Below are 12,430 nucleotides of genomic sequence, written 5' to 3'. Positions count from 1 at the left end.
ATCTATCACTCTGTTGTCCTCAGATGCTGAAGTGTGTCTTTTTTTTAATGACATTAGTGAAAGACTGTGAATTCTTCCCCTTCAAAATACATTGAAACAATTAACAGCTGATCAATATAGAGGCTAAAGACATGACTTTGGCTAACAACACAATACTGTAACTGTTTGCTCCCAGGTACTTTTGAAGTCACAGATATTTTATTTTGGGCGCATATGTGACTAAAATGGTTATAGAAAAATATTACTCAACTACTTTTAAATGAAATAATAAATCAGTATTAAAGTAGTCTTGAAAATATCTGGAACAGGTTAATTTGGCTTGTATTTATGTATTGGCTTTCCATTTTCTAATCCTTACTCTTACTCTAAATAAAATCTCAAGTTAAAGAAGTCTCATACGATGCACCTTGACTAAAATGTTCAACAGTATCAACAGAACCAGATGTAAACGCGTAGAGATAAAGCACCACTTCATCAAAAAGATGGGAGAGCAACTTTGATATGTTGTCCTACTCATAACATGATTGTAGATATAATGACCAAACCTGTAACAAAGTTGAAACTGAAGAAGTTTGAAGGCATTATTTTTAGAGTTTGAAATGTGTAAGACAGAGATCCACATTCATTCTGTATGTTGTTTTGCTTTGTTTGGATTAAATGACAACAACATGAGTACAAGTGGGGGTGGTGAGAGACACTGTATCTACAGTATGTCCTCAGTTGGTGTGCAGTATTATGCTTGTGCCACAGTGAGGCGTGAGGACAAATGCTGTAGGACGCATGCCTGGGTCATAATCCCTTTATGTTTGCTTCCTATGTATCAGTAGAGTTCTTGGATACTTCATTTTTGATGGCTGTTACCTCTGGGTGACTGATATGAGAAACGGCTCCTTATTGAATATGCCATGCTTGGCTAAATTTACTCTTCCTCTCTATCGTGCATTCATCTGAAGGCAACGTTAAGATGTAAAAACTGGACAATAAAAATAAAAATAAAATATGGAAAAAAATAAAAAATAAAAATATGGAATATGACAATAAAAAATATGGAAGTTATGGTTATGTCTGGCCATTTATGTGGAAAAGTAAAACAATTATAATAATAATAAAAGAAACCACACACGCGCATGCTCACGCACACATAAATTCAGTCTTGAATTGATGATTGCATTGTTGCCAACTACATGCATGCAAACAAAGCCTTAACGATGTACATGAAGAAATTGTGTAACACAAGTCACTACAGTGTAATGATTCACTCAAATGGCACAAGGAGTAAAAATACAAAGGCTGGCATCTTTAATTACACCTGCACGTGGTGAGGTACACTCTGGACTGGTCGCCAGTCAATCATGGGCCACATATAGACAAATGACCAGTCACACTCTCATTGACACCTACGGACAATTTAGAATGTTCAATTAACCCAACATGCAAGTTATGTGAATTTGGGATCAAGCATGAATACCCGAGAAAAACCCACGCAAGCAAGGGGAGAACATACAAAATTCCACACAGGAGGGTGTGCCTGAACTGAGGAGGACCTCTCATGCTAACCACAAGCCATCTGTGACTTTTTTCAGATGTTCTCCTGCAGCCCAGTACATTTTTATCATTTTCTTCTTTATTGTTGTCTTGTGATATCCGATGCAATGTTTACTCTGAATGGTTTGACACATACAGGTGTTACTCTTGGAATTTGGACTCCATTCCACTATAATCGTATGTTATTGTTTGAACTGTTTGTTGCTACATTAATAAGAGACATTCTTGACCAAACTGATAATATACAATGGGTACGGAAAGAATTCAGAACCCCTTAAAATTTTCACTCTTTGTTATATTGCAGCCATGAGTCTTTTTGGGAATGATGCAACGGGTTTTTCCCACCTGGATTTGGGGATCCACTGCCATTCCTCCTTACAGATCCTCTCCAGTTCTGTCAGGTTGGATGGTGAATGTTGCTGGACAGCCATTATCAGGTCTCTCCAGAGATGCTCAATTGGGTTTAAGTCAGGTCTCTGGCTGGGCCATTCAAGAACAGTCACGGATTTGTTCAGAAGCCACTCCTTTGTTATTTTAGCTGTGTGCTTAGAGTCATTGTCTTGTTGGAAGGTGAACCTTCGGCCCAGTCTGAGGTCCTGAGCACTCTGGAGAAGGTTTTCGTCCAGGACATCCCTCTACTTGACCGCATTCATCTTTCCTTCGAATGCAACCAGTCGTCCTGTCCCTGCAGCTGAAAAACACCCCCACAGCATGATGCTGCTACCACCATGCTTCACTGTAGGGACTGTATTGGACAGGTGATGAGCAGTGCCTGGTTTTCTCCACACATACCGCTTAGAATTAAGGCCAAAAAGTTCTATCTTGGTCTCATCAGACCAGAGAATCTTATTTCTCACCATCCTGGAGTCCCATCCATCCATCCATTTTCTGAGCCGCTTCTCCTCACTAGGGTCGCAGGCGTGCTGGAGCCTATCCCAGCTATCATCGGGCAGGAGGCGGGGTACACCCTGAACTGGTTGCCAGCCAATCGCAGGGCACATACAAACAAACAACCATTGGCATGCACAGTCACACCTACGGGAAATTTAGAGTCTTCAATTAATGCATGTTTTTGGGATGTGGGAGGAAACCGGAGTGCCCGGAGAAAACCCACGCAGGCACGGGGAGAACATGCAAACTCCAGCCAGGTGGGGCCGGGGATTGAACCCGGGTCCTCAGAACTGTGAGGCTGACGCTCTAACCAGTCGGCCACCGTGCCGCCCATCCTGGAGTCCTTCAGATGTTTTTCAGCAAAGTCCATGCGGGCTTTCATGTGTCTTATAACTTATATATATTTTCGCCACTTTAACGTTTAAGATCATCAAACAAATCACGCCACTGTATATTCCTGAATTTGGGGTTAGATTGTCAAAATATCTATCAAATCATTTGTCAGTATTTAGAGCAGAACTGGTGGCAGCCATAATTAACCTACAGTGACCGGAGGAGATTAGACCAGACAGGGTGGTGGTTTGCACAGATTCAATGTCCATGTTGGAGAGTTTATAGTCAATAAATATAATCAGGAGGACTTATTAACTGAAATACAGCACAGTTTGTTCAGGCTTCACAGGGGTAGCATTGAGGTTGAATGCTGCTGGGTGCTCGCACATACTGGAGTGAAGGGAAATGAGGTAGCTGTACCGTTTGGAAAATGAGAGGATAAAGGAATCAAGAATGCAAAAGGGTAGGACATATGGTAAAAAAAGAAGAAGATGGGAAGGTGACCAGAAAGGAAGAAAATATTTTAATTTCCAAAAATCAGTCATGATAAAAATAATTAAAGAGCAGAATGCAAGAGTGGAAGTTGTCATTACAAGATTTAGAGTTGGTCATACGGGTTTGAATGATAATAATGTATATATTTGGTAAAAATAATTCTGATAAGTGTGAGAGATGTGGCATCAAAGAAAGTGTGGATCATGTAATTATGCACTGTGTAAAGTATACATCGAGAGAGAGGGCGCAGGACAGCGTAAGTGGGCAATTGGCGGTGGGGAGATGAGTGTTACACACGCTTGTATAGTAGGTGGCGGTATGCACTTAAACGTCGTTTGCGATCCGCCAATAAACAAAAGAAGAAGAAAGACTACGACGACTGGTGGCTTTGCGACAGTCGTCGTAAAAACCGGAAGTGTCGGGATCAACTGTCGTCCGCAGTTTCTCAATACTGACATACTATTTGACACGTCGAATCAAATGTGACGCCTGTTGACCTGCGATGTGATCCGGTGGTGAGTGTCAGACTACATTTTGTGACGAATATGAAAGCAACCACCGCCACGCATTTTCGGCAGCTTTGCTTCAACCTCCCAAGTACGTAGCCAAGCCAAGTTACTGGAGCCTGTCGCTTTAGAGGCCACTTGAAAACATGCTATTGGTCAGTGACTTTTTAACTTGATAAACTTGTTACGCTCAACATTTGTGACTCTGAGCACATTTAAAGCAAACAATGTGGCTACAGCAACGACTGAAGGGGCTACCCGGCTTGTTGTCAAGCAGCTGGGCTCGAAGACTTCTCATCGGACTGCTCGTCTTCCTCATTTTCTACTGGTACCTCGGAGCAGAGCGCAGGTGGAGGATCTTCGGCGGCTCGGCTATGCAGGGCGGGGCGGCTGGACTTTGTCTTCAGGCGGAAATCCACAGATGGAAGTCTCTTGTGGACCGCGGGGAGGGTTTATACAGCACATCTCAGGAACAACTAGATACACCTTTTGTATCAGGTAATGGCCATATTCTCATTGACACTGACTCGAACAAACTCTGGGTGGCGTCGTCTTCACAGCCTGGTTCGGCTCCGGTCCATCAGACTGAATATTCCCCCATCGTGGGCGTTCATCTCGAGGGGAAGCAGGCTGAAGTGCGAGCAGCCATGATGTGGTTCCGCAAAGGGTCTGTGCTGTCAGTGCGATGCACTTCACCTGTAGCTGGGCAGTCATCTCGGGACTGTGTCACCATCAGAGAGGAGTTTATCGCCCACAGGACTCGACACAACGTCTACCTTCAGAGGATCCACATCAACAACCCTTCCGATAAGTCGACCACCTTTGAGATCTCCTACAAGACTGTCAACTCTGGCGGCAAGTTCTCCACCAGCGTGGACAAAGTGGAGGACAGAGAGATAGTGCTCTCGTCGGGCAGAGTCCCTTTAGAGAAGAACCGTATGCTGCTGGTGGTGGTAGTCTCCAAAAAGATCAACAGCAGGATACAGGTTTTTCCTAAATCCGAGTACACGGACAATATCCTATCTGTTGTGAGGACTTCAGAGCCCATCGAGCCGTCCAAGCTGGAGGAGACGTTCACCAGCCTCCGGGATGCAGCCAGAAAAGAGCTGGGAGAGCTGCTCAGGGTGAATGGTGACGATCTGGTCGTAGATCACCAGCAGGCCTGGATGGATCTCTTCATTTCAGGTAGCCTTCTTCAAGCGCTTGCTGCTGATTTAAACACATTTGTCCATCATAAAATTGGTTACTCTCTTAACATTAAATGATGGTCCTGACAAACTTGAATTCATAGATAAAAATCAATGAATTGCCCAGCCCTGATAGACTGACAACTCTTCACACTCGTTCACACCTTCTATAGCTAACAATCAGGCTAGGGTTGGGCATCGAGAATCAAGAACCGAATGGAACATTCCGTTTCTCCCAGAATCATCCAAATTTAAAAACTTCAGTTCCCAGTTTCGATACTTACAGTCCGCCGACCCCGAAGACGAAAGTGGCGATAATTAATAATAATAATTTAAAATAAATGACCAGTCGCCTCAGTGCAACTTGGAATAAGATTACATTGTGCAAAGGAGGTTTTCGGAGCTTTTGTGTCTGACGTGTTCCCTCCCGCTCCGAGCCTCAGCCTGCACCACGCGGAACTTCAGTGAAGTCAGTCGGGTGCGTGTGAAACAATAAAATTCGTCTATGCCAACACTGAGGCAGCTAACAGTTAAACGGTGGGCTGCACTCTTGCACTGATGGTTTTGAGCATTCATTTTAGTCTTCAAAACATCATAAAAGCTGTCGACAGACACAAAAATAAAATGTAAATTATTTTACCATACTGGTAAGAAAGTCAAAACAGTCGCATTACAAGCTTAACATCGAGCTAAAACTTCATTAAAGTAAAACTTGCAACTTTACATCACAATGAATTGGGACAAAATTCAGAAAAACATTGTCTCACAGTATCACAAACACCAACCATGTGCCTCATCGGTGGTTAGGTAAAGGAAATCAGCGTTTTACAGAGCAGTTGGTTCCATTCGTTACTGTTTTTCATGCCAGTGTTGTATAATGTTACCTTTCGTGCCAAAAATGCTGAGTTACAGTGCACACCCTTCAAAATAAAAGGCTCCATGCTTAGAACAGAAGTCAAGTGAAAACTTGCACATATAAACCATTTGCTGTAATAAAACAGTCACAAATAAAAATTTTAACAATGCTATATTAAGCTTTTAGCTGAAACATTAATTAATGTATATTAAGTCAGTTGGGTTAGTTCCACACAGACTGCCTATTACAACCCCAATTCCAATGAAGTTGGGATGTGTTAAACATAAATAAAAAACAATACAATGATTTGCAAATCATGTTTGACCTATATTTAATTGAATACACTACAAAGACAAGATATTTAATGTTAGAACTGATAAACTTTATTGTTTTAGCAAATAATCATTAACATAGAATTTTATGGTTGCAACATGTTCTGAAAATGCTGGGACAGGGTCATGTTTACCACTGTGTTACATCACCTTTTCTTTTAACAACCTTCAATAAACGTTTGGAAACTGAGTACACTAATTGTTGAAGCTTTGTAGGTGGAATTCTTTCCCAGTCTTGCTTGATGTACAGCTTCAGCTGTTCAACAGTGCGGGGTCTCCGTTGTCGTATTTTCCGCTTCATAATGTGCCACACATTTTCAATGGGAGACAGGTCTGGACTGCAGGCAGGCCAGTCTAGTAGCCGCACTCTTTTACTACGAAGCCACACTGTTGTAACACGTGCAGAATGTGGTTTGACATTGTCTCGCTGAAATAAGCAGGAGCATCCATGAAAAAGACATTGCTTGGATGGCAGCATATGTTTCTCCAAAACCTGTATGTACCTTTCAGCATTAATGGCGCCTGCACAGATGTGTAAGTTACCCATGTCATTGGTACTAACACAGCCCCATACCATCACAGATGGCTGGCTTTTGAACTTTGTGTCCATAACAGTCCGGATGGTTCTTTTCCTCTTTGGCCCGGAGGGCACGATTTCAATTTCCAAAAACAATTTGAAATGTCTGTCTTTTTTTGCCACCTGTCCCAGCTTTTTTGGAACGTGTTGCAGCCATAATATTCCAAGTTAATGATTATTTGCTAAAAACAATAAGGTTTATCAGTTTGAACATTACATAACTTGTCTTTGTAGTGTATTCAATTAAATATGGGTTGAACATGATTTGCAAATCACTGTATTCTGTTTTTATTTATGTTTAACACAACGTCCCAACGTCATTGGAATTGGGGTTGTAGTTCATAGGTTTGATATAGATACTGGTTATAAAGAACGGCGAGTCAAATGTTTAGTTTATGCTGCAGGCTGCTAAGAAAATGGATGGTCATAATTTGGACATCCCTTATTTAAACCATGCAAAGGTTTTGGACCCAGCCCCCTAAAGGAATTTGAATCGAGATTTTTTTGGGAACCAGAATCGAAATGAGGAATCGGGACCGGAATCACTCAAATTCAAACGATGCCTGACCCTACCTCTGGCGATATGTTTTCAGACAGGTGCTTCCTTTTATTTGAAAGTTGCAACCATCAGGTGCAGTTTCCAGTTATTAAAACACTGTTAAAACCTGGTCTGCTTGTCGTCTGGTATTCAAGAACTTCAGCTCAGTTTCTTTCTGTAGCTTTAGTTTCACATCGACATTATTTTATAATTCAAGTCTCGTTGTCAGTCTCTTTGGCTGAAGTAGTTTGTCTTTGAAAATTCTGCAGCCCAATTCTATGTGACATCACTTCGATGAACGTTTTCTGATAAAAGTTTGCTGACATGGATGGAACCTTGTCACCAATGAGTACATTTTTACGGTCATTTACACTCACTAACTGGGAAGTGAACCCAAGGTGCCAGCACGAATGTCAGGCGAGTGCACTACTTTAGTTCAGTGACCATCCTGAAACATAATTAAGGGACATTTTACATACAAGTCTAATGAGAATTTAACCTGTAAAATAAAACTAAATAAAATATTTGAAAAGGAGCAGGAAGGGGCTTTGAAAGTTATTCTGCCACCTAGTGGCATTTTACATTCATTGCTGGAATTAATAAAGCATTTGCAATATTAAATTTTATTGATCGTATGTACTGAACAGCCAGACTCTTCAGGTTCTGTTTCTGGTTCTGTTTATCATTACGCATTTCCTCTTTGCCATCACTGGTTTGCTTCTGTGGTGGCATTATTAAAAAAAGTCAAAGAAATAGCAAAACACACTTGTAGAGTTCCTGCTTTAGACTAGGCTCAACGAGCACAAAAATGTCCTGATGTGATGTGGCACATGGTGATGGTTTGAACGCAATTGTAGTGTGACTTATACTAACTTTTTGGTTTGGCTTAACTCCAAATTGTGAGACTTCTGTGTACAATCATGTTACATTTTTAAATGCCTCAGTAATGGTTCTATGATGGTGATGGTTTAACCTTGATTGCAGGGGGTCTTCAGTTTACGAGAGAGTTCCATCCTATGGTGGAGGCAAACCCGATCCCTATTCCTGACGGATAGCGGGCATCCACTGTATTCTATCCCTACCCTACACTAATGCAGTAGTAAAGTCATAATCACAGTAAATATTTGTATGAAAAACATCTGTAGGCCAACAATCAAATGAAAAACAGTAAGGTTTGGCACAAATTGTCAGTAACTGAGTGTGCCTTCTTGTGCCATGTGACCACGTATTCATATCCTGCTGCGCAAATTGCGAGCCATTCCTAACCTCAAAACATTGTGACGGCAGACTGTCGTAAACTGAGGACCCCCTTTACTGCTGAACTAATTGTGTCCTTATGAAAAACGGTTTTCGAGAAACGGTTCCACTGTGGAAGTTCCACTCTCCAAAGGCTGCATCTTGATCTTGTTCTGCTTTGTCTAGGCGTCGAGATGAGAAAGATCACGGACTCGCACACACCGTCGAGCCGCACGGTGAACGCCACCCTCTACTATGTCCTGTCCTCCTCGACGGCTCCCTTGTTGGAGCGGAGGCTGACTGGCGAGGAGCGCGCCCGCCTGGAATCCAGCCTCAACTACGCCGACCACTGCTTCAGCGGCCACGCCACCATGCACGCCGAGAACCTGTGGCCCGAGAGGGTGAGCGGCACCGCACAGATCTTGCAGCTGGTCACGCTCTGGACTCTGACCCTGCAGAAGAGAGGCTGCAAGGTGCTGGTGGCGGCCGGCGCCCACGGAGCCATGCAGGGTATGGTGCTCAGCTTCGGCGGGCTTCAGTTCACCGAGAACCACCTCCAGTTCCAGGCCGACCCGGATGTGCTGCACAACAGCTATGCCCTGAGGGGGATCCACTACAACCAGGACCTCATCAACCTTGCGGTACTGCTGGACACGGAGGGCAAGCCTTTCCTCCATGTGTCCGTCAAGCCTCAGGAAAAGCCCGTCAAGCTGTACGCGTGCGAGGCCGGCTGCCTCAACGAGCCCGTGGAGCTGACGTCGGAGGTCAAAGGCCACACCTTCCCTGTCATGGTGACTCAGCCTATCACCCCGCTACTTTACATCTCCACGGACCTGCGCCACCTGCAGGACCTGCGCCACACGCTGCACCTCAAGGCCATCCTGGACCACGAGGAGCACATGGCCAACAGGTACCCGGGCCTGCCTTTCCTCTTCTGGTTCAGCGTGGCCTCGCTCATCACGCTCTTTCACCTTTTCCTCTTCAAGCTCATTTACAATGAGTACTGTGGCCCTGGTGCCAAGTCCCTCTTCAGGAGCAAGGTATAATATCAGAGAACTGCTAGATAAATGATTGCAAACTGAGCTTAGTTTTTTATATTTGTGTGTGTGTGTGTGTGTGTGTGTGTGTGGGAGTTTGGTGGTGGCACAAATTTCGAGGGGTTGTGTTCTCAAGTGGCACAATTTCATCACCAACACGACACACGTTGCTCTGTTCCCTAACATTTTGTTGGCAGCACTTGAGTTCAGTTTAAATGCACTTTGTAGAAATTATGGATTGTGAAATGTTTGGCAGTAACAAATGCTTACCTGGAACTTCATGTTGCCACACGACAACTTTGCTCCTCTAAAAGGGACCACTCTGATTATTTAGCATTTGTGGTATAAAAATGAAAGAGGATCTTAGCAGCTCAAGGTCAAGGTAAGAAATTTAATGTTTTGCTCGCATCAGCTAAAATTGGTTTCATTTTAAGGCCCCAAATATTTTTTTTATAAAGAGTATTTAGATAGCCCAGTCATCCATTGTGTGTTCTCAAAAGGCAAATCAACATTTTCTGCTGTTGCGTGTGATGTGTCCTGGAAATCATGGTAGGTGTACTTGAAGCATGCAAATTGTAAATTAACTAAATTGCCCATTGCATTCAAGAGAGAACCAAAGCAGTGAGCCCAAACTATCTGGAATGTATTGTCAAAACAAACACACATTATTTAATCAAGTTTCAGAATCTTGAATAAGCAAAACCCTTGAACGCCATTCAAGAACAAGATGAACAAGATGTCTTGGGGACTAAACTTGCGGGCTTAATATTAATATGTATGTCAAAGCCAAATGTAATGATTTTGTTCTTATCAGCAAGTTACTCTACTGACCTGTGTAGCAGCAGCAGCATTCCAAGAAACCTGTGCAGTCAGATGATCTGACTCATCAAACCTTTATTAAAAAGTGCAGCAAATTCATCAACCATCCATATAAACAAATAGATTGTCTCTTTGAATTGATGTTCAATTGAAGTGCTTTAAATTGTCTCTAAACCGCCGATAGGGTCTGGGGTCTGATAATGTCCTTGTTTGTTTGGCATGGCACGAGAAATGAAAGTCGAGTAGGAGTGTTAATTTACCCTGAGGCGACTTTGCACAGTGCAGGCGATGTCATACATTACAGTGTCCTGAAAAAGTATTGGCTTGCCCCCTTCTCAAATTGTTATATTTTTGCATAGTTTCCCCATTTTAAGATCATCAGACAATTGTAAATATTAGACAAATATAACCCAAGTGAACTTAAAATGCTGTTTTTAAATGATTTCATTTATTAAGGGGAAAAAAACTATTGTCTGATATTTACATTAGTTTGATCTTAAACATTAAAACAGGCGGAAACTATGCAAAAATATAAGAATTTGAGAAGGAGGCCAATACTTTTTCACGGCACTGTATGTTAATGTTTATCAATGTAAAATTGTTCAATGTTAACATGTCCTCTAAGAATTGGTGTGCACCTGCTGACACTGCCACGTTTCTGGATTTCTTTCTTTGCTGTGTTGTTTTATAATGAATCATTCAATTAAATTAACAAGAAATGACCTTGTTGGCTTTGTTTCTCTCATTTGGTCCCTGAAGCCTCACAAATGATCACAACTCAAATTTAAATTTTTTTTTTTTGTATTTTATTTTATTTTTTAATAAATCAAACTACTGTATGTGCTTCAGTAGTCCCAACCTTCCCCATGACTTCAGCAGGCCACCACCAGTACCGAGGATGGTTGAGCCTGCTAGAACACTTAAAACAAACAACAACAACAACAAAAAATGAAAATGCTGTATCTGTTATATGGCCTTGTTCACCCACTGGCCTCAACATACACTATCTAATGAAATTCACAATAAGCATATTGTTGAACAAGCAACTCTTTTAGCATGGCAGTCATAACTTGGTAAATGCTGAATTTTGATACAGTTCTTGAATTGGATCACATTAGACTGTGAGGTGTACCTAATGTTGTAGCTGGTTGGTGTATGTTAAGATCGCCTTGATCTCCTTAACTATTATTAACCATATACAGTGCATCTGGAAAGTCTTCACAGGTCTGAACTTTACTTTTTTTTTTAATGCTACACAAGCATTCCATAATGGTTGAATTAACATAACAATAAAAATCATGTTCATACCCTTTGTCATTCAGCTGAAAATGGAGCTCAGGTGCTTCCTATTTCCACTGATCATCCTATTAGTTTAATTAGACCCACCTGTGGTAAATTCAGTTGATTGGACATTATTTAATAAGGCACACACACTTGTCTATATAAGGTCCCACAGTTCACAGTGAATGTCAGAGCACAAACTGAGTATGACGTCAAAAGTAATTTTCTGTGGACCCCTGAGACAAGACAGTCTAAGGGCACAGAAAAATCAGTTGATTTGAAAGTCGCAGTGAGCACAGTGGAGCTGACATTTTAACCCCAAACCTCAGAATTGTGAGGCCGATGTGCAAACCACCTGCTCACTCTTACTGCCACCATAACTGGCGATAATATTCAGAAATTGCTAGTTTGTCTTTTTTGTTGCCACACCTGTGTATGTAGTATGTGACATATTCTCAACTGATATTTATCACGGCGGCACGGTGAACGACTGGTTACAGCGTCTGCCGCACAGTTCTGAGGACCGGGGTTCAATCCCCGGCCCCGCCTGTGTGGAGTTTGCATGTTCTCCCCGTGCCTGCGTGGGTTTTCTCCGGGCACTCCGGTTTCCTCCCACATCCCAAAAACATGCATGGTAGGTTAATTGAAGACTCTAAATTGCCCATAGGTGTGAATGCGAATGGTTGTTTGTTTATGTGTGCCCTGCGATTGGCTGGCAACCAGTTCAGGGTGTACTCTGCCTCCTGCCCGATGATAGCTGGGATAGATTCCAGCACTCCCGCGATCCTTGTGAGGAG

The 12,430-nt window shown here is 42.4% G+C and overlaps 1 protein-coding gene and 1 long non-coding RNA gene across 3 annotated transcripts; one reads left to right on the top strand and one right to left on the bottom strand.

The window, feature by feature from the left end:
- The first annotated feature begins 3,625 nt into the window (after nt 1-3,625).
- Nucleotides 3,626-11,075, top strand: kiaa2013 (KIAA2013 ortholog). Of its 2 annotated transcripts, XM_061792253.1 has the most exons (3): nt 3,626-3,925; nt 4,010-4,955; nt 8,683-11,075. In XM_061792253.1, exons 1-3 carry the CDS (start codon nt 3,917-3,919, stop codon nt 9,540-9,542), a joined length of 1,815 nt encoding a protein of 604 aa, XP_061648237.1. In that variant the 5' UTR covers nt 3,626-3,916; the 3' UTR covers nt 9,543-11,075. The 2 variants fall into 2 exon arrangements, with proteins under 2 accessions (XP_061648237.1, XP_061648229.1); XM_061792245.1 differs by having other exon boundaries at nt 3,626-4,955.
- Nucleotides 4,775-6,581, bottom strand: LOC133486724 (uncharacterized). Its single transcript, XR_009791107.1, has 2 exons — nt 5,725-6,581; nt 4,775-4,976 (listed from the first exon to the last, which is right to left on the bottom strand). It is a non-coding gene; the product is annotated as an uncharacterized LOC133486724 (long non-coding RNA).
- Nucleotides 11,076-12,430: the final 1,355 nt, after the last annotated feature.

The sequence above is a fragment of the Phyllopteryx taeniolatus genome, chromosome 1 (assembly GCF_024500385.1).
Source record: "Phyllopteryx taeniolatus isolate TA_2022b chromosome 1, UOR_Ptae_1.2, whole genome shotgun sequence".
NCBI classification, from domain to species: Eukaryota; Metazoa; Chordata; class Actinopteri; order Syngnathiformes; family Syngnathidae; genus Phyllopteryx; species Phyllopteryx taeniolatus.
Note: the sequence above shows the minus strand (reverse complement) of the source record. Positions and strands in the feature narration are given on the sequence as shown.

What these genes read in the sequence shown, in the direction of transcription:
- kiaa2013 (XM_061792245.1), top strand. Translation starts at nt 3,998, where the DNA reads ATGTGGCTACAGCAACGACTGAAGGGGCTACCCGGCTTGTTGTCAAGC. An exon ending in GATGGATCTCTTCATTTCAG is followed by an intron (nt 4,956 to 8,682) that starts GTAGCCTTCTTC and finishes TGCTTTGTCTAG; the next exon opens with GCGTCGAGATGAGAAAGATC.